This window comes from Podarcis filfolensis, assembly GCF_964270895.1.
Source record: "Podarcis filfolensis genome assembly, chromosome: 2".
In the NCBI taxonomy this organism is placed as follows: Eukaryota; Metazoa; Chordata; class Lepidosauria; order Squamata; family Lacertidae; genus Podarcis; species Podarcis filfolensis.
In genome coordinates, this window is record NC_139605.1 from 9,058,788 (window position 1) to 9,082,820 (window position 24,033).

At 47.3% G+C, this 24,033-nt stretch overlaps 2 protein-coding genes and 1 long non-coding RNA gene across 6 annotated transcripts; 2 read left to right on the forward strand and 1 right to left on the reverse strand.

Annotated features, from left to right (window-relative positions):
* The first annotated feature begins 830 nt into the window (after positions 1-830).
* On the forward strand, positions 831-9,636 carry LOC310756697 (uncharacterized protein). 2 transcript variants are annotated; one of them, XM_083601288.1, is made up of 5 exons: positions 831-919; positions 1,483-1,763; positions 2,183-3,190; positions 5,876-6,002; positions 7,852-9,636. In XM_083601288.1, the coding sequence occupies exons 3-5, from the start codon at positions 2,393-2,395 to the stop codon at positions 8,847-8,849; spliced, it is 1,923 nt and encodes a 640-aa protein (XP_083457414.1). In that variant the 5' UTR covers positions 831-919; positions 1,483-1,763; positions 2,183-2,392; the 3' UTR covers positions 8,850-9,636. The 2 variants fall into 2 exon arrangements, with proteins under 2 accessions (XP_083457414.1, XP_083457415.1); XM_083601289.1 differs by lacking the exon at positions 1,483-1,763 and having other exon boundaries at positions 844-919; positions 2,180-3,190.
* A 1,625-nt stretch (positions 9,637-11,261) lies between these two features.
* Positions 11,262-21,555, reverse strand: BRS3 (bombesin receptor subtype 3). 3 transcript variants are annotated; one of them, XR_014545014.1, is made up of 5 exons: positions 21,480-21,555; positions 20,887-21,328; positions 17,178-17,529; positions 12,786-13,547; positions 11,262-11,635 (listed from the first exon to the last, which is right to left on the reverse strand). XR_014545014.1 is itself a non-coding variant. In XM_083602092.1 (4 exons), the coding sequence occupies exons 2-4, from the start codon at positions 21,318-21,320 to the stop codon at positions 13,152-13,154; spliced, it is 1,182 nt and encodes a 393-aa protein (XP_083458218.1). In that variant the 5' UTR covers positions 21,321-21,328; positions 21,480-21,555; the 3' UTR covers positions 11,262-13,151. The 3 variants fall into 3 exon arrangements, 2 of the variants coding, with proteins under 2 accessions (XP_083458218.1, XP_083458217.1); XM_083602092.1 differs by having other exon boundaries at positions 11,262-13,547; XM_083602091.1 differs by lacking the exon at positions 21,480-21,555 and having other exon boundaries at positions 11,262-13,547; positions 20,887-21,429.
* On the forward strand, positions 13,722-14,392 carry LOC310757384. The gene is made up of 2 exons (XR_014545136.1): positions 13,722-14,075; positions 14,295-14,392. It is a non-coding gene; the product is annotated as an uncharacterized lncRNA (long non-coding RNA).
* Positions 21,556-24,033: the final 2,478 nt, after the last annotated feature.

A 24,033-nucleotide genomic window follows, 5' to 3' on the forward strand; every position in this document is an offset into this window, starting at 1 on the left:
GGCCACATGACCCGGAAGCTGTACGCCGGCTCCCTCAGCCAATAAAGCGAGATGAGCGCCGCAACCCCAGAGTCGGCCACGACTGCACCTAATGGTCAGGGGTCCCTTTACCTTATGCTTATTCAAAGGTTAGCTTAAATTTGTCACTTCCAGTTCCCTTACATAGGTTGTGCTTTGGTGCTGAAAGTAAAGAACAGCTAAATGAGCAAGTGAGGAGGCAAAATTCATAGTTGTCCCTTAGCCTGGTAGTTTTTTGGATATGCCGCTGGCGGATTATGTCCAAATTACACAGTTTGTGAAAATAATGAAATTGGAACAATTGAAAAAAATAAAACATTTTTTAGAAGGCCATTACAGGGACAGGGTGTTGTTGTTGTTTGCTGTAATGTTTCTAGTATATAGAAGTCAAGCATGGAGATGTGGTTTGGGGGTAAGAAATGTTAACTGTGGGCTTCAAAGCCAAAGCAATCGGAAGAGGGTTGTGGGACCAGTAAGTCAGTTAACCAGCAAAATGCACTTTGACTTTGCAGGTCCCACCCTCTTCTTCTGATTTTAACATTGCAGCAACTGCTTAATGCACAGGTTAACGAGGTGCGGGAGCCCTGCCTTTTTTGGCAACGAGGCGCCTTCAAAAGGAGGAGCACAAATCTCAATCAAACAAACCTACTGGGTGCGTTTTAATCGATTCCAGAGGGGTGGTAGGTTTGAAAGGGTTAAGGGTAAAGAAAGATAAAGCGCGCCTCGCTTCCTAGAGCGGCCCTGAGAATGAGTGGGCACGTGGGTGTGCGCCGATTCGTGTTGAAGGTTCCTTCCTGTTCCGCCTTCTGGACCCTCCCCCGCCCGCCCTCCCGCTGTTGGCAGAAGTGGCACCTGGAGTTCAGCTGCAGCAGCGACCTTGCAGGGGTCGCTCTCAAAGGAGGTGAGAGATGCGCGGAGCCTCCCTTCTCAGCGGGGTGGAAAGCGAATTCAGCATATATTTTTTCAGGCCGAGGTAAACAGTGGAGCTTTTTATTTTGCAGTTTCCCCTTAGTTTGGAGTCCCAAAAGGACCTGCAAATTCGGTTGGTTGGTTGAAAGCCACTGCGGTGGGGGGGACAATACAGATTTTCTCTCCTTCCCATCCCACACCGTTTCCCTTTCTTTTTAAAGCTAGGGTGGGGGTGGGTTGCTAATGATAATAAAAATAATAAAAATATTTTATTTATATCCCACCCTCCCCAGCCGAAGCCGGGCTCAGGGCAGCTAACAACAGTAAAAGTAACACAGTTTACATAAAATCACAATCAATTGATAGAAATGCATTCTAAAATCAATTCATTCTAAAATTAATTCAGAATCAAATTAGGAGTGTAACTTTGGAAGCACAGAATTGGAAGGGGTCCCGAGGGTCATCCAGTCGAACCCCCTGCAATGCAGGAATCTTTTTGGCCAACATGGGGCTCGAATCCAGAACCCTATACCGATCATTTTTAAGACCATCTAGCTGAGCTGGCTGCAGCTCTCGTGAGGTTTCGGGCAGGAGAAATTTCCAGCCTTTACATGGAAATGTCGGGGATTGAAAATGACAGTTATTGATGACTATCGTTGGCTGTGCTTGGAGGAAATAATGCTTCTGAATACCAGTTGCTGGAAACCACAGGAGGTGATCGTGCCCTTGTGCTCTGATCCTGCTTGCAGGTTCATCTTTTTTCAACATCCTCAGAGCCTCCCCTCTGGAGGAGACCTGGAGAAGGACCTTAGAAGAAGATCTAAAGGTCTGGGTAGGTTCATATCAGGAGAGACATTCTAGAACATATTGGGTTCCTGAGCTGCATCAGCGTGTAAGAAATCTGAGTTTGTAAGAAATCTTTTATAAAAAAACATTTACAATATACAGTGCAGCTGTTTGCAGAAGTATTTTATATTCATTATGAGCGAGAGAGAAGGCTAAGGGATGTCTAGCAGCTCCCCCTCTAGGGCCCGGAGGGGGGAGAGTGCGGTCTCCAAAGGCCGATCGATTGCCAAATGACTGATATATGTGGAACACAGTTTAATATTGCAAACAGTTTTGCCTAATAACTTAGTTTGGAAGATACTGGTTTGATGAAGCTCAAAAGGAAGGTTTGGACAATTATATAAAAAAAAATTGTTTTCAAATAGGGGCAAAAATGTGCTGAGGCTTTTCTTTTTCTCACAAACAGGAGAATTGAGCTTGTCCTGAGCCTGTGGCATCACTGCCATTCCTTCCCCAAACTGTGACACTGCAGAAGGTTGCATCCGTGGCATCGGATCAGCCTGCTGAATGAGCATCAGGGTGACCATCAAACTCATGGGCTGTGGGACTGCGAAGACTTCATGGTGGGCTCTTCTGAGAGCAGCTGTAAGCCTGAGGAAGACAACGGTTGACTTCAGAGATGTCTCTTGTGGAAAGAAAGAGGGTGTCAAAATGGGAGTCAGCAGGAAGCCAGGACCAAGATGTGCCTGAGAAGTCAAGAGCAAAGGTGGACAAGCGGGACCCAAAGGGCTGTGGGCCAGGGGACCGAGCAGAGGAAAAGCAAGAGGGGAAGGAAAACCCTCAAATTATCCAGTGTGGAGCCACTGAGGACTTACTGAGATGGCCACCTCTCCCTCAGGTGAAGCAAGAAGCAGATGACAAACTGACTGAGCACTGGGAAGCCCAGTGGCAAGAATTCTTGAAGGCCACACCATCCCTTCGCTCGACACTTGAAGACCCGCCGGCGTGTCCGCCATGGAGCGACTCAATGGCCTTTCTTGCCTCCTTTGAGGGAGCAGCTACTCTTCGCCGCTGGGCTCGAGGAGAGTGGGTGACCCGTCTCTCACCTTCCTCTGGCAGAGAAGTGGACCGAGCTTCCAGCCCCCTGAACGTCACCGAGGTGGGATCCTCCGGGAAGGGTAGGGAAGACTTCGTGGGGACAGAGATGCAGGACCCACAGCTGTGTCCGCAGAAGGCCCAGGGCCTCTGGGAGGTTTGCTGCCGACTCCGGGAGCTTTGCCAACAGTGGCTGATGCCCAAGACACCCATGGAGGAGCAGGTGCTGGAGCTGGTGATCCTGGAGCAGTTCCTCTCCATCTTGCCCCCGGACATGCAGAGCTGGGTCAGGGAGCGCTGCCCGGCAGCGTGTGCCCAGGCAGTGGCCCTGGCTGAGGCTTTCCTGTTGAGGTGTCAAGAGGCCAAGAAGCAGCAGCGTGAGGTGAGCATCTCTTTATTATTTTTATTTTTTATTATTCTTATTATTGGTTTTCACATATTACATTACAATACAGATGTACCAAAGCCAACACCATTTCCTCCCCATCCCCCCATACATTTACATTTCTATTTCCTCAATTCATCATATTATTCTTTTCTCCTTACTCCCACTCCCCTCCGCCCCCACTCGATTTCCTCCACATTATACAATTTACAATAATCTTTGCATTCTACAATCTTCTCAAATCATCTATATATTCTTATTATCTTTCCTTACTAATTTTTCTTCCATCCAGTATTTCACATTTTAATCTAGGCATATTAGCATATCTTTTTTTGAGCAGTATTTTGCCATATATTCATCAAAACATTTCCACTCCTTTTTAAATTTTTGATTTGACTGATTTCTTCTTATAGCAGTTAATTTTGCCAAAATTAAATATTCATTTAGTTTACAAATCCATTCCTCCTTTGTGGGTATAGTTTGTGACTTCCATGAGGTGAGCATCTCTTGCCCCAATGGAGGGAGGACTGGCATGGATTGCAGAGCAGATCTGAAGTGTCAGAAGGCAGGCTTCTGGTGGGAGAGAGCAAGGATGGGTTCTGTGATGATGTGTGTGTGTGTCCCCCCACCTCCCTGCAACTGGAAGGGCCGTAGCTCAAAGGCAGTACATCTACTTTGCATGCAGAAGGTTCCAGGTTCAATCCTCAGCATTGCTGGGAATGTATCCCAACTTCAACCTTGCAGAGCCACTTGCAGGTAGACAATAGTACAGGTAGACCAGGGGGCAGCAAACTGTTTCAGCAGGGGGCCAGTCCACTGTCCCTCAGACCTTGTGGGGGGCCAGACTATATTTTTTGGGGGGGAAAGAACGAATTCCTATGCCCCACAAATAACCGAGAGATGCATTTTAAATAAAAGCACACATTCTACTCATGTAAAAACACCAGGCAGGCTGATTCCCGGACCGTCCGCGGGCCAGACTGAGAAGGCGATTGGGCCAGATCTGGCCCCCAGGCCTTAGTTTGGCCTACCCATGAGATAGACAATACTGAGCTAGGTGGACCAGCAATTGCGTGGCTCAAGATAATGTAGCTTCAAACATTATTTCATATTCTATGCTACTTTACCTGTCTAGATCTACTTTATTTGTAAAGGTAAAAGGACCCCTGGACAGTTAAGTCCAGTCAAAGGCAACTATGGGGTTGCGGCTCTCATCTCGCTTTCAGGCCGAGGGAGGCAGCATTTGTCTGCAGACAGCTTTCTGAGTTAGGTGACCAGAATGACTAAACCACTTCTGGCACAACAGAACATGTGACAGGTACCAGAGCACACGGAAACGCCGTCTACCTTCCCACCAGAGCGGTACCTATTTATCTACTTGCACTTTGATGTGCTTTTGAACTGCTAGGTTGGCAGAAGCTGGGACAGAGCAATGGGAGCTCACCCCGTCACGGGGATTTGAACCACCGACCTTCCGATTGGCAAGCCCAAAAAGCTCATTGGTTAAGACCACAGCGTACAAGAGTTACTTCCTACATAAGGAAAACAAGTGAGGCAGAGCTACAAAGCGCAGAGTGGTTTAAATATCAGTCCCTCTTTTTGTAGCTGTTTGAGGACAATAGAGGGTTTCTTAACAATACAGTGGTGCCTCGCAAGACGAAATTAATTCGTTCCGCAAGTTTTTTCTTCTTGCGAGTTTTTCGTCTTGCGAAGCACGGTTTCCCATAGGAATGCATTGAAAATCGATTAATGCGTTCCTATGGAGACCGCTTGCCAGGCTGGCGGTGCAGAGAAGGGCTTTTCTCCCCACCGCAAGCCTTCAGGACAGGTCCGGGAACAGAGGGGAAGGCGCGCAGCGCTTCTCCTCTGTTCCCGGGGCTTGCGGTGGGAGGAGGGTTTTTCCTCCCCACCACCAACATTCAGAACAGCATTCTGAATGTTGGCGGTGGGAAGAAAAACCCTCCTCCCACCGCAAGTCTTCAGGACAGCCATCCGAAGGCTGGCGTGGGGAGAAGGTCTCTCCGCCCCACCGCCAGCCTTCGGAGGAGCCTTCCGAAGGCTGGCGCGGGGAGAAGGTCTCTCCGCCCCACCGCCAGCCTTCGGAGGAGCCTTCCGAAGGCTGGCGGCGGGAGGAGGTCTCTTCGCCCCACCGCCAGCCTTCGGAGGAGGTCCGAAGACAGTGGGGAAGACGCGCTGCGCTTCCCCGCTGTCCTGGAGATTTCCCTATGGGCTTTCGTCTTGCGAAGGAAGCCCATAGGGAAATTTGTCTTGCGAAGCGCATCGAAAAACGGAAAACCCTTTCGTCTAGCGGGTTTTTCATCTTGCGAGGCGTTCGTCTTGCGGGGCACCACTGTACTCAGCACCCCCAGCAAACTACAGTTCCCTGGATGCTTTGGGGGAAGCACTGATTTTTTGACATCATATAATTCTGCTTTAAATGCAACGTGCAGATGCGCCAGAGTGCAGTGTGTGTTGGAAACCAGCTATTAGACCCATTACTGCCCTGCTAACTTGTAATGTTGCTCGCAAAGGCATTCACATGGGTGACTTTGGGAAGGGGCGCATGTGTCGGTATGTGTGCCGTCTGTGTGAGCGCACGGCATCCAGCCCTTGCCTGTAGCTTTTCCCTTTTCAGCCCCGCCCCCCTGCACTGATGCAAGACCTTCACTGCTGCTGTTGCAGGTCCCGGCGCCTCTGGAGACGACGGCTCTGAACTTCTCAACGGCGGAGTGGACGCTTTCCGACATCTGGCAGAAACACCTCAGCAGAGGGAGCAAGCTAGACGGGGACAGAGATGCCGGCTTGCTGGGTAAGGAAAGAAACATGTCATCGGCAGTAGACAGCAACATTAATAATGGGATTTCGGTCCTGGCTCTTTTTAAATATGCAAGTTAAGTTTCTAGTCCTTCGTGCTGTCTTCCTTGGGACGTTATCGGGTTCTTCTTCCTGCTACTCGTTGGGAAAGGGGCTCTGGATTTTTATTTTTATTTTGTACTTCTGCAAACTTGGGTACAGTGGTACCTCAGGTTAAATACTTAATTCGTTCCAGAGGTCTGTTCTTAACCTGAAACTGTTCTTAACCTGAAGCACCACTTTAGCTAATGGGGCCTCCCACTGCCGCCACGCCGCCAGAGCACGATTTCTGTTTTCATCCTGAAACAAAGTTCTTAACCTGAAGCACTATTTCTGGGTTAGTGGAGTCTGTAACCTGAAGCGTATGTAACCTGAAGCGTATGTAACCTCAGGTACCACTGTATATCCCTTTAAGAATGGATTGTTCACCTTTCATTCATTCATACGTTTAGTGAGTTTCACCCCCACCCTTCCTCCCAAAGGCAGGAAACAGCGAGTGATAAAAAAGAATTTTTAAAAATCGTAAAACTTCTTTAAAGCGTCTTAAAAACAATTCCGGCACATGCACACTGGGAAGGATCTCTGCTGAAAAGACTGGTTGGTCTTCAGTAGACAGCAAAAAGACAGCAGAGATGGGAGGAGATTCCCCCCGCTACACTACAGGCCTGATTCCTACATTGCACAGAACAGAACTTATAATAAGGTGGCGTTTGCAGGAGCCTCCCGCCCCCGGCAGAATACAGCAATCAATTGAGAATATAGGAACGAGAGGATCTTTCAGGTATTCTGGCCCCAAGCTATATAGCCTTTATACACCCAAGCCATGTGAGTTTTAATCTGTTTTTAGTCTCTTGCTGTTTTAATTTTTCAAATGTCTTCGATTGCTATTTTTCTTTGTTTTGTTTTGTTTTTTTGTAATCTGCCTTGGTGGAGAATGAGAGAGTTGTATTCCACGATCAAACAGCTCTTAACCGCCAGAAAATTTGTCCAGCTGGTGGTTTTGGTCTTGTTTTACAATCAAGAGGTTGATTAATTTTATGAAATACAGTGGTACCTCGGGTTACATACGTTTCAGGTTACATACCCTTCAGGTTACAGACTCTGCTAACCCAGAAATAGTACCTCGGGTTAAGAACTTTGCTTCAGGGTGAGAACAGAAATCACGTGGCAGCAGGAGGCCCCATTAGCTAAAGTGGTACCTCAGGTTAAGAACAGTTTCAGGTTAAGAACGGACCTCCAGAACAAATTAAGTTCTTAACCTGAGGTACCACTGTAAATAAACAAACCAGCATCTTGAACTTGGCCTAGTAGCTAATTGGCAGTCCATGTTGCAGAATAAAAAGGTAAAGGTACCCCTGACCGTTAGGTCCAGTCGCAAACGACTCTGGGGTTGTGCGCTCATCTCGCTCTATAGGCTGAGGGAGCCGGTGTTTGTCCGCAGACAGCTTCCGGGTCATGTGGCCAGCATGACTAAGCTGCTTCTGGTGAACCAGAGCAGCGCATGGAAACACTGTTTACCTTCCCGCTGGAGCGGTACCTGTTTATCTGCTTGCACTTTGACGTGCTTTCGAACTGCTAGGTGGGCAGGAGCAGGGACCGAAGAACAGTTCACCCTGTTGCGGGGATTCGAACTGCCAACCTTCCGATCGGCAAGCCCTAGGCTCAGTGGTTTAGACCACAGCGCCACATGTTGCAGAATACACCCACAAAAAAAATCACTGCCCTGCCCAGGGCTGGGGAGCATCTCTCCTAGGCACAAGGTATGACTCACGTGCTGACTCCCTTTTATTTTTACCTTATTCCAGGTGGATGGCGAAGCGAGGATGAGAAAAACCTCTTACTCAGAAGAAGCGAGCAGATGACGACCCCGAGGCAGGCCAAGGAGAACGTGGTCCAATGTCCTAATCAGGGAGATGCCCTTAAGAATCTGGACAGGCCAGAGAGGAAGCAGGAGCCGCTCAGAGGGATCAAGCCCAATAGACTGTCCCGCTGCAGTGGAGAAAAGGACAGTGGCAACCTCAGCGTGGCTGGGACTCTGCAAGGACTTTCCAAGGGTGAAAGCGAGGACCTCTCGAGGGTGTGCCCCGACCGCCCAGCGCCCGAGGGAGTGAACGCCGACGTGAAAATATACAACTGCACGGATTGTGGGAAAAGCTTTTCCCGCAGCTCAAACCTCATGAGCCACCAGAGGACCCACGCGGGTGACAAGCCGTACAAATGTTCGGACTGCGGGAAGGGCTTCACCCGCAGCTCGAACCTGATCAACCACCAGAGGACCCACACAGGAGAGAGGCCTTACACATGTCTGGACTGCGGAGAGAGCTTTTCCCGAAGCTCGCAGCTCATCAGCCACCGCCGGATCCACACGGGCGAGAAGCCGTACCAGTGCGCCGAGTGCCGGAAGTCGTTCAGCTTGCGCTCGCTCCTTATCCGCCACCAGAAGATCCACACGGGCGAGAAGCCGTACCAGTGCGCCGAGTGTGGGAAGAGGTTCATCGAGAGCTCTGAGCTCATCACCCACGAGAGGACCCACACGGGCGAGAAGCCCTACAAGTGCGGCGTTTGCGGCATCAGTTTCTGCCAGAGCTCGAACCTCTTGGCGCACACCCGGACCCACACGGGGGAAAAGCCCTACCGGTGCGCCAGCTGCGGGAAAAGCTTCAGCCGCAGCTCGAACCTCATTGTGCATGAGAGGACGCACACGGGCGAGAAGCCCTACGAGTGCTCCTACTGCGGGAAAGGCTTCAGCCAGAATTCCCGCCTTCTCAGCCACAAGAGAATCCACACCAGGGAGGCCGTGTGAAAAGCGCTCTGCTCTCGAGAGAGAAAAAGCAAAGCCAGGCACGTTTCGGACAAATGGGGATTTCGAAAACTCCGGCTCTGTTAGGCACAAGAATGTCTGTGCGGAACGGAAGCGGGGGAACCTCTGGGAGCTGCTGAACTAGAACTCCCATTGTCCCTTCTCACAGGGGCGGATGGGAGTTGCAGCTCAGCACTGTTTAGAGCAGTTTCCCAAACTTGGGTTTCCTGCTGTTTTTGCACTACAACTCCCATCATCCCTAGCTAGCAGGGCCAGTGGTCAGGGACGATGGGAACTGTTGTCCAAAAACAGCTAGAGACCCTGGTTCAGAGGGCTGCTGTTCCTGATGCAGAAGGGCATGGAAAAGAATCAAAATATTTTCCGGTGGCTGCAGGGAGAGATTGGGTGGGGATCTTGATGCTGCAGAAGCTGAGCTCTTGTGCAGACAGGCCTTCCTCTGCCTCGTCCCAAGGATCCTGGCTCCTCATCCCCAGATTGAGCCTGATCTGAGACTTACTCTGAATCAGAGGTTTCCAGTCGCCCTCTGATGAGCACTCCACGGACTGAGACATCTTACGAAACCCGTATACCGTTTTGGAGTTCCTGCTTCCACTGGGTCGACGTTCAATGGTTATTTTATTTGCCCCAGTGGAGTTACTTGAAATCTGCTTATGGCTTTGCTTAATCTTTTTCGTTGCTGCTTTTGTCCTGAACGTGTTTGAATTGTTGCAGAGTTTGAGATACTTGAAACAATTTAATAAAATTCCAACGGAAAAAATAGAATAAGAAATGTTTATAGTACATTACTTATTTCCCTCTCTCTCCTAGTCAATAATTTATTGATGTTGGATTAGGTTCAGGAAGAAGATGGGTGGCTCAACTAGAATTGGTCGGCTCCACTGGTCATCGGCTCTCCGGCGCCACCTACTGTCGGGCTCCCTGCCCTCCGCCCTATCATTCTCTATGGACATCAGCCGCTGCTGCTCATCACCATTTCTCCCTTTTTTTTTGCTTCCAATGATGGCCCTTTAAAAGGGTAAAAACCACAGAGCACTGATTCTCAGAGAAGCCAAGAAATTTGAAAAGGAGGAGGGGGGGCGAATGTAAATACTGCAAAGTCCCTTCCTCCTCCAGCTCCTCCTTTATGGAGAAAGGCTAGCATTCTCATACTGTACAGGCGTCTACAACACCCACGAAAACAAACCCCATTATTCTGTTTTGCTACTGTTCCCCAGCCTCTTTCCCTTTTGTCTCTTATAACAGAGGGCATGCCCACAGATGTAGTTTGTGGATGAAATTCATTCTGCTATACAAGTCTTAAAGGGCAGGGGCTCCGGTCACCTGTCTGAACAACACTGCCTCCAATTGTTGTAGTGTTTCATACAATTAAATGCACCTCTATCTAAATAATTTTTAAAAGCTGCAGATGGCTGGTACTCTTCCTATTAACATGATAGCTTTCTTTGTTCAGTTAATTTGTTTAAAATAAAAGAAAATAATATATAAAATAATATAAAATAAAATATAAAATAATATATGCCCTAAAAGACAGACTGAAATTTTTGATATTATGATATTTAACAAATGCATTTAAGTCCTGCCTGGAGTGCTAATGGTACGGTTCAGAAACAGCATGATAATATCTATAGCTTTTCTCGAAAAGTAATTGTTGTGTACTGAGTTGAATAGGCTCCAAAATGCAGCAGTCTGATTGGTCCTAGAACAATAGGATTCAGAATGCAGCAGCCTGATTGGTCCACAGGAGCCACCCAATCCAGCTCCAGGTGGAAGTGAATCCGCAACCTGATTGGCCTACAGGAGAATTCCGGAATTAGCCAATCACGTGGGGCCCATTGTGTAAATAATGTATATAAAGTAGACATTCTGAGGGAACTACCATTCCTCCTCACCACTATGAGCTGAATAAAGAGCATGAAATCCACTCTCGACTCTGAGTAAATTTCAGTAATCAAACTCCTGATTTCTTCCTCATTCTGTGCCTGTAATATGTGCAGTTCCGGCACTTTGGCTACCGGGAGGCTGAGGGTCCCCGCGAGGTCTGCAGCCGCCTCTGGTTCCTGTGCTACCAGTGGCTGAAGCTGGAGAGGCACACCGAGGAGCAGATCCTGGAGCTGCTGATCCTGGAGCAGTTCCTGGCCGTCCTGCCGTTGGAAGTGCAGAGCTGGGTGAAGGATCGCGACCTGAAGACCTGCGCCCAAGCGGTGGTCCTGGCAGAGGACTTTATGCTGGGACAGGAAGAGGAGCCCCTGGGGGCAGGCGGTGAAGTCTCCCAGCCTCTAGCAGACAGTTGGAATTAAAGAGGCAGTTAGTGCAGTTGGTTCTTGTGTGAGGGGAGGTAGAAGAGTTAGAGACAGGATAAAAATAAGACTAAGATGGTAAAGATTAACAACGTTGTGAATGCAGTTAAAGTTTATTTGTGTTTGCAATAAACTACACTCTTCTTTGGGATGCGGGTGGCGCTGTGGGTTAAACCACAGAGCCTAGGGCTTGCCGATCAGAAGGTCGGCGGTTCGAATCCCTGCGACGGGGTGAGCTTCCGTTGCTCGGTCCCTGCTCCTGCCAACCTAGCAGTTCGAAAGCACGTCAAAGTGCAAGTAGATAAATAGGTACCACTCCAGCGGGAAGGTAAACGGCGTTTCCATGCGCTGCTCTGGTTTGCCAGAAGCGGCTCAGTCATGCTGGCCACATGACCCGGAAGCTGTACGCCGGCTCCCTCGGCCAGTAAAGCGAGATGAGCGCCGCAACCCCAGAGTCGGTCACAACTGGACCTAATGGTCAGGGGTCCCTTTACCTTTACCTTTTTTACACTCTTCTTTGTTAACTTAAGAACCTGACTGAGTCGAAGTGATTTAGTGGGGAGGACCTGGTTCATGGCTGAGGATTAGTGGTGTACGGGTCAATAGTCCGTGAGACGACCGGGGGCTCCATACAAATGCCACAGCCATGTACACACATCCCCCTGCCCCCTCCATGAAGAATCATGGGAACTGTAGTTTGTGCTGGGAATTATTTGCCACTCACAGAGCTTCAAGCAACAGTTCCCAGGATCCTTTGAGGAGGAAGTGTGCTCTAAAAACCTACACAGCCCTAGTGGCAAGGAGTTCCATAGCTCAGCTCAGGTATTAGCTCTGGGAAGTGTTGTGACTCCAGGTTGATGGCTAGTATTACCTCTTATGGGTGCACGTGCCACAGTTTTAACTAATCCAGCCATGTGGATATTGAGAGAGTGTGGATTCCTGAGGTCAAGCTATCCTAGTCCACAAACAGCTGAAACTAGCAAACCAAGGGGGGATTGTATTTGCCAACTAAAGAGGAGTGGCAGGTTAAACTGTCTGAGTACATAGAATTCGTGATTATGACAGAAAAGGTCAGGGACCGATCGACCCAAAAGTTTAAAAAAGAATGGAACATCTACAGACTATATCTAAAAGAGCATTGTCCCCACATCAAATCTTTAATATGCTTTGATTAACTGTTGTAATAACTAAAGTTAAAATGAGCATAAACTACATGTAATATTGTTTAAGTTTATTGAAAAACAGATGCAGTTAACAAGGAACTAAAAGAACCACGCAGAGGAGGTCTGAAGTCATCAGGCGGAGAAGAAACTGCTGTACTTTATTGGATGGAGAAAAATAATAATTTCCTTAATAACAATTTAAACAATTTATTTAACTAAAACAATAACATGTATCCATGTTTCTTAACTGATGTGTTTAAACAATTTTTAAAAAAACTTAGACTGAGTTTTAGCACACATGAAAAACTTAAAACAAATCCTTATTTCCTGATGAATAGCATTTTGACTATAATGTAACAGAAATATATTTAGAAAGATTTTTCCTCCAAAAGCATTTTATTTTAAAAATCCAATTTAAATCAAAAATATCCATTTTTTGGAAGCAAGATTGGAAGGACTTAATTGCATATATACAGAAGCAATGTACACAGCTTAATACATTAGCAGGATTTTTAAAAGTCTTGTAAAGACATTATGATTGGACCATAAGTAATTTTAACGATTTCATAATTTAAAATGGACATGCAGTAGGATGATAAACAATGGAACCAGGGAAGGGAATAAGGTGAAGTCAACTCTATTTTCCCCCCTATGTTTGAATATGTATTGTTGCTTTTATTTTTTGTTGGTTTTGGAAAATTGATGAAATAAATAAAATAATATTTTTAAAAAGCAAAAAAAAAAAAAAAAAAGCGGTTTTACCTCTTTCCTGCACCCTGACATGCTTTAATCTCGGTGGGCCTTGGCCCACAGGCCGGGCAGAATTAAACACTCTCCTCTTCTTTAGTGATGCTATAATCTGTCAGCAGAGTGACACTGATTTCGGAGCCTGTGACCGACATGGCCCTGGTGGGAGTTGCACTCTGGACGATGCGGGAATGACCCGGAGGGGTCTTGGCTTGGCAGCACAGGACTTCCTTCTTAAAATGTTGGCGGAAACTTTTGCTCAGCCAGTAGAGAGCAAAGGGGTTGACGCAGGAATTGCTGAAAGCCAGAGCCCGGGAGAATATTGTTGCAACGAGGTGGAAGGTGGATGTGTCGACGGAAGTGTAGTAAGTGAAGGAACGATAAAGGTAAAGGACATGATTCGGGAGCCAACAGAGGGCAAACAGGCCAACCAAGACCAGCACAGTTTTGGCGACTCTCTTGCGAGATTCAATCTGCAGGGGGAAATCATTGCACATGTAAAAAAACCACTTTTTTTAAAAAAAAAATCTACATATGAGAGTCACGAAAAGCAATGTGTACACCAGATGCAGCCACCCCGCCCCACTTCAACCCATGTACATCGAGAAAGGGAGCCCTCTGAAGAAGGTCGTCACTTTTGAAAAACGCGCTGAGAAGGAAGAAGAAGAGCTTGTGGATCCTTAAACTACTGTCAGGGAGCACTGTGAACAGATTGAGAAATGTGTGAAAGCTTGGGAACGTTTAGAGGAGTGTACAGATGAACTCTTTGACTTCTTGCATGCTAGGGACCATTGTGTGGCTCACAAACTCTTCAGCAAATTGAAATAAATGTTAATATAAGCTTGTGTCCTCCTTCTGCATAGCTGATGAAAACCTGAGTCTGTTCAGTTTGAGGAAACACGCAGCTCTGCACCTGTGATATGAAAGTGAATGCAGCTAGCTCTGTGGTAATTCTGGGAGAATTTAAGAGTTGCCATCAGGATACATCTGTGTTATGTACAGTGGTACCTCGGGTTAAGAACTTAATTCGTTCCGGAGGTCCATTCTTAACCTGAAACTGTTCTTAACCTGAGGTACCACTTTAGCTAATGGGGCCCCCTGCTGCCGCCGCATGATTTCTGTTCTCATCCTGAAGCAAAGTTTTTAACCCGAGGTACTATTTCTGGGTTAGCGGAGTCTGTAACCTGAAGCATCTGTAACCCAAGGTACCACTGTAGAAGATTTGCGGCTGCTTAACAAAGTGTTTCTGTAGACTTCTGATATTAAAGATATTTCCTGTCCAAAAAAAATTAAATCTGCATACAATCTCTTAAAAAAATATTAATTGTGACTAAAGATTTTCCTCGTTCAGAAAAGCACATGCATTGTCTCTTTCTTCAGGTTCTGTTTCCTACAGATCAGGTTAATTGTTGTGAGACATCGGCGTCATATGCATTTTAAGGTTAGGAAGAAAAGAGTTGGGGAGGGAGAGGGGTGGTGTAAAGCTTTTGTTCTTTTACTTAGTGTATGCATGGGGTTTTGAGTCAGTGTCAGCTGGGTAGATTCTTCTTTCTATTCATTTGTTACATTTCCTTGGTAGTGAGAGGTATTGGGGGCCAGGGTGTGGTTGGTTGTCTGTGGTTGGCTGTAATGGGTTGCATTTGTGGAGTGGGTGGGTGTTTTTGAATCAGGTTAGCCATATTGATTCATTTGCTGATGGTGGATTCTTGTCGTTGTCTTGTTGGGCTGTGTATGTGATAAAGGGAACTAAACCAGGGTGAAGGTGTCATCTTTTTGTCCCTGTGTCAGCTTCAGTTTATTGGTTAGTTTTTCCAATAAGGCCATTCCCCATACAATTTCATACCATTGGTCCATGTTTATTCCTGACAGGTCTCTCCAGTGTTCGGCTATGATGCTTCTGGCTGCTGAGAGTAGGTGGGTTATGAGCTCTTTATGATATGAGTGGGCATTATTATCTTGGAAGATGTTCAGTAGAGCCAGTTCTGGGGTGACGTCTAATACCTGTTCAGTTATTTTGCTTATTTCTTCTATGACTGCTGTCCAGAAAGGTTGGATTTTAGGGCATTCCCACCACATGGGGAGGTATGTGCCTGTGGAGGTGCACCCTCTCCAGCATTTTGGTGAGGTTCCTGGGCGTATTAGCGCTAGTTTCCGTGGTGTTAGGTGCCACCTGTAGGTGAGTTTCAGAGTGAGTTCTTTTCTTTTCGCTGATATGGACTTTAAGGGAGGTTTAGACCACATTCTGGTCTATTGGGTGGGGTTAATTTTGTGGCCTATGTCGTCCTCCCATTGTTGAGGAAGGTGTGCAATTGGTGGTGTGTTAGCCAGGGTATTTGGGTGTCCTTCTGCATACAATCTTGAAAGAAAATAGCCCCAAATCAACATGGCGGTAAAGGCTAGACCAGTGTCCCTGAACCTGGTGCCCTCCAGATGTTTTGGATAGTAACTCTCACCCCCAGTCAGCTCTGCTAGCTCAGGATGATGGGAGTTGTATTTTGAAACATCTGGGAGGCACGAGGTTTGGGAAAGCTGTATTGAAGTTTCTTTGGGCGGGAGCTATGGTTTATGTGTTGGAGGAAACAAAATGAACTCCCCATCCTGCAATTTTATTTGCAGAAGGTTAGGAGATTTTAATAGTTCAAGAAGATTTGAGTGGCTGACCAACTTAAATGTCAAATATTGGCAATGTGTTTTTAAAGTATTAACTTGTATTGGAACAACAACAAAAATGCTTTAATCGTCAAAATATTTGTTACCTTGGTGAATTACAAAAAGCCTAGGGTACTCCCTTACCAAAGAGTTTCCCACTGAATTCAATGGGACTTACTTCTGAGTACAGGATTGCACCTCCTCACTTTCGAAAAAACAGTAGAATTCTTCTGCTGCATGCTCATTGATTATGGTCAAAACCTTGGTCAAAGCAAGGTTCAGACAAACACCAACAGCATTTTATCAAATGTATTTCATGTTGAGATTTTGCCTATGTGCAGCTTCATACAAAGCAATTAAGAGTTGGCCGAAGGCCAAGAAGACTGAGCAGAGGGAGTAATTCTGCCTAGAGATACGGGACCTTGGATACAACTCTGCTATTGGTCGAGGTTTCCACTTTGGCATGATGAGAGTCGTTTGGAGTTTGTTAAGAGAGAGCTAGTTTAAGATCCGTATCTGTTCATGTATACAGTAACTTGTAGAGTCTGCTGTAAATAATAAACACCTCTAAGTAACCAAGTTACTAGTAGCAGCGTCTTGTTCCTGCTTCATCCTTCCTGCCTGCAACTGATTGCTTCTGGAAGTCTGCGTATGCTCTGCTATACTCAGTTGGGTCTGGCTAAGATCGTGCAACAGGTTAAAGTTGGGAAACACCAATATTTTGTTCACTGGTAGCAGAGACATCCAGTATTACCAATTCAACTGTACATTTTGTGGTGGTGGTGGGGGGAAATGAAATTAATTGTTTAATACTGTAACGAATCACAGCTTCTTCAAGCTGCACCTGCAAATAAAGTTTGTCCTTTGCAGGCAGGGCTGGAATTCAAGCCATGGTGACAAAGAAACGGCCTGTTTCGCACAACTTCATCAATATATATGAGCTTGGCTAGGTATGACCAGAGATTTGCCAACCAAACCCTCTCAGTGGTGGAGGAGAACATCGGTGGCTTTCCGTTCCATACCTTCTCAGCACAGAAGCTCAACTGGGCATAGCCTGCCCCTGATAAACCAGGTGAGAGTTAAAAGAAAGTAAGGTTTGATGCAGGAGACGCGTGAAAGCGATGTTTCCCATCAATGAACAGAAATCTGGCCTTCAACTCCCTGAAGCAGATGACCACCGGTAGTTAAAAACCACTGCTCAAGTCAGCACAACATACATCTCAGTAGCACAGTTAATTAACATTGCTGATTAGCTACTTAATTAAGCAAAGTGGTGCTTTCCAGGTGCATGGCTCCTCCCTCACCTATTGATACAACCTTTGTTCCATAAGTGAATAAGCTTCAACTATGGGCTTCTAGGGAGACGGACTCTCGATCAGCCATGTGCCAGAGCAACAACCCCAAACATCTGGAGGGCACCCGCTTGGTGAAGGCTGCCCTAGATCTCTACTTACCTGCTTGCGAGCATGGCTGTGCTCTTCTGCCGGCATGTTGGATGTGCTTTTGTACAGCGCCTTTGCAATGAGAAAGTAGTAGATCGATATAACTGCCAGCGGTATGATATAAAACATCAAGAAGCACACCAGAGAATGAGCTTCCTGGATGATTCTCTCAGAGACGGGGTAAGGAGCGCAGGTCTCAAAGGAGCCATTTTTATCAGGAATGTGAAAGGCGTAGAGGTCAGAGGACACGGCCTCTGGAACGGCTAATAACATGGAGATGATCCAGACGGCCGCGGCTTTGCAGCAGGTCTTCAGGACGGCATCAGCTCTTTGCAGTTCCAAGGGCTTCACAATCGCCTTGTACCTGGAATGGCAATTAAGGTCAGAGTGTTGAAAGCAATGAAAGCACTGAGCGAAATCAAAGGAACACCCCGTTTCCCCAGAACTGTCTCCCTGGCATTCTCTGTGCCCCATCAGACTCCAGGAAATGTGTTTGGCTTCCAAGCTTTTGGAACAATCTGTTACGAATGCCTAACTCTTAGGTGCATATGGGAATTAATGAAATTGAACGCAGTTGGCTTTGCTGATCTCAGACTGTTTGACCAAATATATTGGGTCTTGGAGATTCTATTCTGCCTTTTGATTGGGGCTTCATCTACACCATGGGTAGGCAAACTAAGGCCCGGGGGCTGGATCTGGCCCAATCGCCTTCTCGGTCCGGTCCGCAGACGGTCCAGGAAGCAGCATGTTTTTACATGAGTAGAATGTGTCCTTTTATTTAAAATGCATCTCTGGGTTATTTGTGGGGCCTGCCTGGTGTTTTTACATGAGCAGAATGTGTGCTTTTATTTTAAATACATCTCTGGGTCACTTGTGGGGCATAGGAATTCGTTCACCTCCCCCCCCAAAAAATATAGTCCAGCCCCCCACAAGGTCTGAGGGACAGTGGACCGGCCCCCTGCTGAAAAAGTTTGCTGACCCCTGATCTACACTGATAAATGGGCTACAAAGGTTTTCTGTCATTCTTACACTTCAATTTTTGCTCTTCCTGAACTGCTTTAATACACCACCAGGTGGCATCAAGACACAGCTCACTTTATCCTGCCTTTTGGCGCTTGGTTTGTATCATCCATTCTTAAGGAAATGAGCCCTGAGTGCTCACTGGAAGATCAGATCCTGAAGCTGAGGCTCCAATACTTTGGCCACCTCATGAGAAGAGAAGGCTCCCTGGAAAAGACCCTGATGTTGGGAAAGATGGAGGGCACAAGGAGACGGGGACGACAGAGGACGAGATTGTTGGACAGTGTTCTCGAAGCTACCAGCATGAGTCTGACCAAACTGCGGGAGGCAGTGGAAGACAGGAGTGCCTGGCATGCTCTGGTCCAGGGGGTCACGAAGAGTCGCACACGACTAAACAACAACATTGTATCATCACCACCACCACCACCAACCATCGTTATCACTATCATATAAAGTGGGAAATGTTGTTCTTCCAGATGCTAGCAGTTTAATCATTTGGGATTTGTTCCAAATATTCCATTTCACATTCAGCTTCTGTTATTCAGGAATCAAGAGTTAACATTTTACATATCTGAGACAAATTGCTAAAAAATACAGTTGCTTCCATTAACATAAAGGGAGGTCTTAATCTCCAAACACAGACTGGAAATACAAAGCTTTGAAATAATGGGAAACAGGGAGATCAAAAGCTCCCATCACCTTGGCTCTTGGCTATGCTGATTGGGAAAGTGGAATCCAATACCTGGTGGAGTGGGCCACAGGTTCAAATCCCGCCCTCCCAGGCTAAGGGGTCGTTTCAAAGACTGTATACACATTGTACATCCCCCTCCACCCAAACGATCCTGGGAATTGCAGTTCACCCCTCACTGAGCTACAATTCCCAGCCCCCACCCTTTATAGGTAAAAAAGGCAAAGGACCCCTCAAAGAATCTGGAAACTGGTTGTAAGTTGCTTTAGGTTTCCTTGAGCAACATAAATTTAATTAATAACAGCAACAACAGTAACTATAACCGTAGAGAGGCAGTGTGGCATAATGGTTAGAGAGACCAGGGTTCAAATCCTGCTCACTGGGTGACCCTGGGCCAGTCACTGCCTCTTGGCCTAACCTACAGGGTCGTTGTGAGGATGAATTGGGGGAGAGGGAGAAAGAAGCATGTACACTCTCTTAAGCTCCTTGGAAGAAAAATGTGGTTTATGAAGGTAATTGGACAAGGGTGGAGCTGTGAGTTAAACCACAGAGCCTAGGACTTGCCGATCAGAAGGTCAGCAGTTCGAATCCCTGCGACGGGTGAGCTCCCGTTGCTCGGTCCCTGCTCCTGCCCACCTAGCAGTTCGAAAGCACGTCAAAGTGCAAGTACAGTGGTACCTCGGGTTAAGTACTTAATTGGTTCCGGAGGTCTGTTCCTAACCTGAAACTGTTCTTAATCCGAAGCACCACTTTAGCTAATGGGGCCTCCTGCTGCTGCCGCGCCGCCGGAACACAATTTCTGTTCTCATCCTGAAGCAAAGTTCTTAACCTGAAGCACTATTTCTGGGTTAGCAGAGTCTGTAACCTGAAGCGTATGTAACCTGAGGCACCACTCCGGCGGGAAGGTAAACGACGTTTCCGTGCGCTGCTCTGGTTCGCCAGAAGCGGCTTAGTCATGCTGGCCACACGACCCGGAAGCTGTACGCCGGCTCCCTCGGCCTGTAAAGCGAGATGAGGGCCACAACCCCAGAGTCATCCGCAACTGGACCTAACGGTCAGGGGTCCCTTTACCTTTACCTTTACCTTTATGAAGGTAATAATTAAATAACAGTTTTGACCTCCTCCCAGCTTTACAATTCCCAACACCCTTAACTAACCACTGTTACCAGGATTATTTTGGGGGCAGGGGCTATGGGACAACACTCTGTAAATGCCTAGCATGCAACTGAGTTATTGCTAGAAGTCAGTTTTTAAAATGAGAGGTGATAAATACAGGGTGCCATGGCGCCTATAGATTATTTCACTGGTGTCCCTGTGCAGGTCACTCAGACCTTCCAAGTGCCCCTATTTTCCAGAAACAGTCCCGGATTTACAGAAGCCGTCCCAGTTTCTTGATCCCAGAATTTCCTGCTTTTCCTTAAGACGTCCCTATTTTCATCAGAGAAATGTTGGTGGGTATGGAGTTATGCGACCCACCCCCAAGCCAAGTTGATTGGAAGACATCTGAAGGTAGCCCTGTATATGTTTTATTATTATATATGCTGGAAGCTGCTCAGAGTGGCTGGGACAACCCAGTCAGATGAATGGGGTAGAAACTAGAGAGGGGAAAGGCCTGGGAAAAAACCAGAAAAATGGGGGGGGCACACCAGGTTTTTTCCGCCCTTCCCCAATGCAGTCTTTTCCCAGAAAAACTGAAAGAAAAAAAAGTTTGATATAGTTTTAATATTCCACACACTCCCCCCCCCATTTTTCCTGGGAAAAAACGGACCCCCAGGGAAAAATGGGGAACCCCTGTTTTCCTCCTATTTTTCTAGTCCTCCCCCCCCCCGGCCCTCCCATCTCTTATAGAAACAGTAAAATTATCATTATGGAATGGGCGTCCCTATTTTTTTACTGGAGAAATGTTGGAGGGTATGCAAGACTCAAAACTCCCGAGTCGGAACTCAGCCCCATCCAAGCCAACGCGCGAGCAAACCCCGCCCCGCTGTCAAATTCTTGGTCCTTCCAACTTACCTGTCCGCACTGAGCACGGTCAAAGTGAACACGGAGACGCCGACAGAGGTCCTCTGGATGAAGGAGAGCAGCTTGCAGCCCATTCTTCCGAACAGCCAGGTGTCCACGATGTAGCACGCAGCATCCACAGGGACGCAGGTGAGCAGGAGGAGCAGATCTCCGAAAGCCAGGCTGGTGATGAAGATGTTTGGGACGGTCTGCATCGACTTGATCTTGAAGAAGACTTGAACGAGGATCACATTCCCAAGGAGACCAACGGCAATGATCGCGGCGTATGCCACGCAGATTGTGCAGAGCACCCCCAAGCCCAGCGAAGTATCTTCGGACCACCTGTCCTCCGCAGTTTGATTCCCCGTGGCAGGTGCCGGGTGGCCAGTTGCGTTTGCAAAATCGGGAGGAGCCGCGTTCATCCCCAGCGGAGGTGCCCTGGACATTTTGCCAGCTGAGGGAGGAATTAAATTGGTCAGAAGCATTAATGCTGATAAGAGAGAGAGAGAGAGAGAGAGAGAGAGAGAGAGAGAGAGAGAGAGAGAGAGAGAGAGAGAGAGAAACCAATTGGCTGCAAATCCAATTCCACAAGATGTTTTACTCACATCTTCTCGCTCTGGAGTCTCAAAGCATGATAGGAATGGATGCTCACAGATTCACTGCTGAACTGTGTGGGAGGTGGTGGAGCGTCTTTATCTTTTTTTAAAAAAATATATGCCTTTCAGCAGCTACTGTGGGGGAAAGAGAGAGGAGGAGGAAATTGGAGTGGGGGTGGGGATTGATGGCTTTTTCTCACTGGTTTCCCTGTCAACGGTACTCTGTTATTTCGATTAGGCTGGCTCTTTGCACAATTTGCACGCCGAATTGACTTTCTCCATATTAAAAGTGTCTATGGCGCACCGGCTGAGTGCCTATGTACCCAATATAACATTGTAACAAGGGGAATTAGGGAACACCTTGTCTCAAAATAGAGGCAAACAAGAGAAACCGTGTTTGGCTCTTGCTTTACTCAGTCCTTATATCCAGTTTTAAAAGACTTCACAAATGCAATCTCAGGCATCCTTAAAAAGGTAAAGGACCCCTGACAGTTAAGTCCAGTCGCCAACGACTCTGGGGTTGTGGCACTCATCTCACTTCACTGGCTGAGGGAGCCGACATTTGTCTGCAGACAGTTTTTCTGGTTCATGTGGCCAGCATGACTAAGCCGCTTCTGGCGAAACCAGAGCAGTGCACGGAAATGCCATTTACCTTCCCGCCGGAGCGATACCTATTTATCTACTTGCACTTTGAAGTGCTTTCGAACAGCTAGGTTGGCAGGAGCTGGGACCGAGCAACGGGAGCTCACCCTGGCGCAGGGTGCCATCGCAGCTGTTCCCCCGCCCGCGCTGGGCATCCCGCCCCCAGGACACATACCAGCCCCGCCCCGCCAGCTCTCCGCCCCCCTCCCGGGCCGGAGCATGAAGCTCCACCACTGTCAGTGGGAAGTGCAAGAGAAACCTTTCATTCTGTGGTTTCCAACAAGCGATATTTAGAAGCACCATTGCCTCTGGCACAGGAGGCAGAATATACTCATCAGGGTTCATAGTCACTGATTGCCTTCTCCACCTTGAAAGTTAAGGGACGCGGTCTAAATCATTGAGCCTCTTTGACTTGCCGCTCAGAAGGTCGGTGGTTCGAATCCACACGACAGGGTGAGATCCTGTTGTTCTGTCCCAGCTCCTGCCAACCTAGCAGTTTGAAAGCACACCAGTGTGTTATAAGAAAAACCGCTCCCTTTCCCCTATTGGAGCCTGAATAGAGTCCTTAAGTGGGTTCCCTGTCGGTAGGAGAAAACAAAGGCCAACCAGAATATATTGAGAAGCAAATTGGCTAGTAAGCCTGATCTTTATTAAACTGTTGCAACAAGGTCCCCACTCCCCACATGCAGGAGGGAGGAGAGAACCCAGAGAAATGGTATGCAAGCCCTTATATAGACTTTTTAAATTGCCCACTCTTTAGCCCAAGACCACCCCCCAAAACATCATACATACATCACAGAAGGAGGCGGTCTACAGCAGAAATCCTGCCTGCCAGGATACCTGCTAATGGTCACTGATTGTATTACCTGGGCAGTCTGGCCATTCTTTTGTCATGGTTAATACTTTAGTTCCTGAATCCAGGTCACAGGCTCACCCTTACTGATACACAAATGTGGCCTTGAGACAGGATTTGCAGGCAAAAAGACAACGGGAAGGCTTTCCCTATTTGCTTCCCTTGCTGCGGAGGAATATTTGAGGTCATTGGGAGAGTCAAAATGGCTCCAGGTTTGCTCTCCCATACTATTTCAGACACACGGTTCATGTATTTAGATATGTGTGCATTTATGAATATTTATTCTATCTTTGAGACCTTAAAGTTCTTATAACAAGTGTGAATAGATAAATAGGTACAGTGGTACCTTGGGTTAAGTACTTAATTCGTTCCGGAGGTCTGTTCTTAACCTGAAACTGTTCTTAACCTGAAGCACCACTTTAGCTAATGGGGCCTCCTGCTGTTGCCACGCCGCCAGAGCACGATTTCTGTTCTCATCCTGAAGCAAAGTTCTTAACCTGAAGCACTATTTCTGGGTTAACGGAGTCTGTAACCTGAAGCATATGTAACCTGAAGCGTATGTAACCCAAGGTACCACTGTACTACTGTGGCAAGAAGGTAAACATCATTTCCGTGTGCTCTGGCTTCCGTCACGGTGTTCCATTGTGCCAGAAGCAGTTTAGTCATGCTGGCCACATGACCTGGAAAGCTGTCTGGACAAACGCCGGCTCCCTCGGCCTGAAAGCTAGATGAGCGCTGCAACTCCATAAGTTGCCTTTGACTGAACTTAACTGTCCAGGGTCCTTTATCTTCACCTCCTTGAATATGCCTAATCTTTTAAAGCCACCAATTATTATTGTTGTTGTGTAGCAATGCTGGAAAGTACACGGGGAACGGGATTTCTTCCGTGGCCTCCAAAGCAAGGCGTTGTCCAATACAGGCCTGTTAGTAGCCAGGGAGAAAGTATTGCGCACTTCCCTGTCGCTCTTGGTTCCAAGTCATTCGCTTCTTCGTGCACTTATTAAAAACCGCCTTCTGCAGCTTTTACCTTTGCCTATTACAATGCTTTCTCCCACATGCTTCAGATTT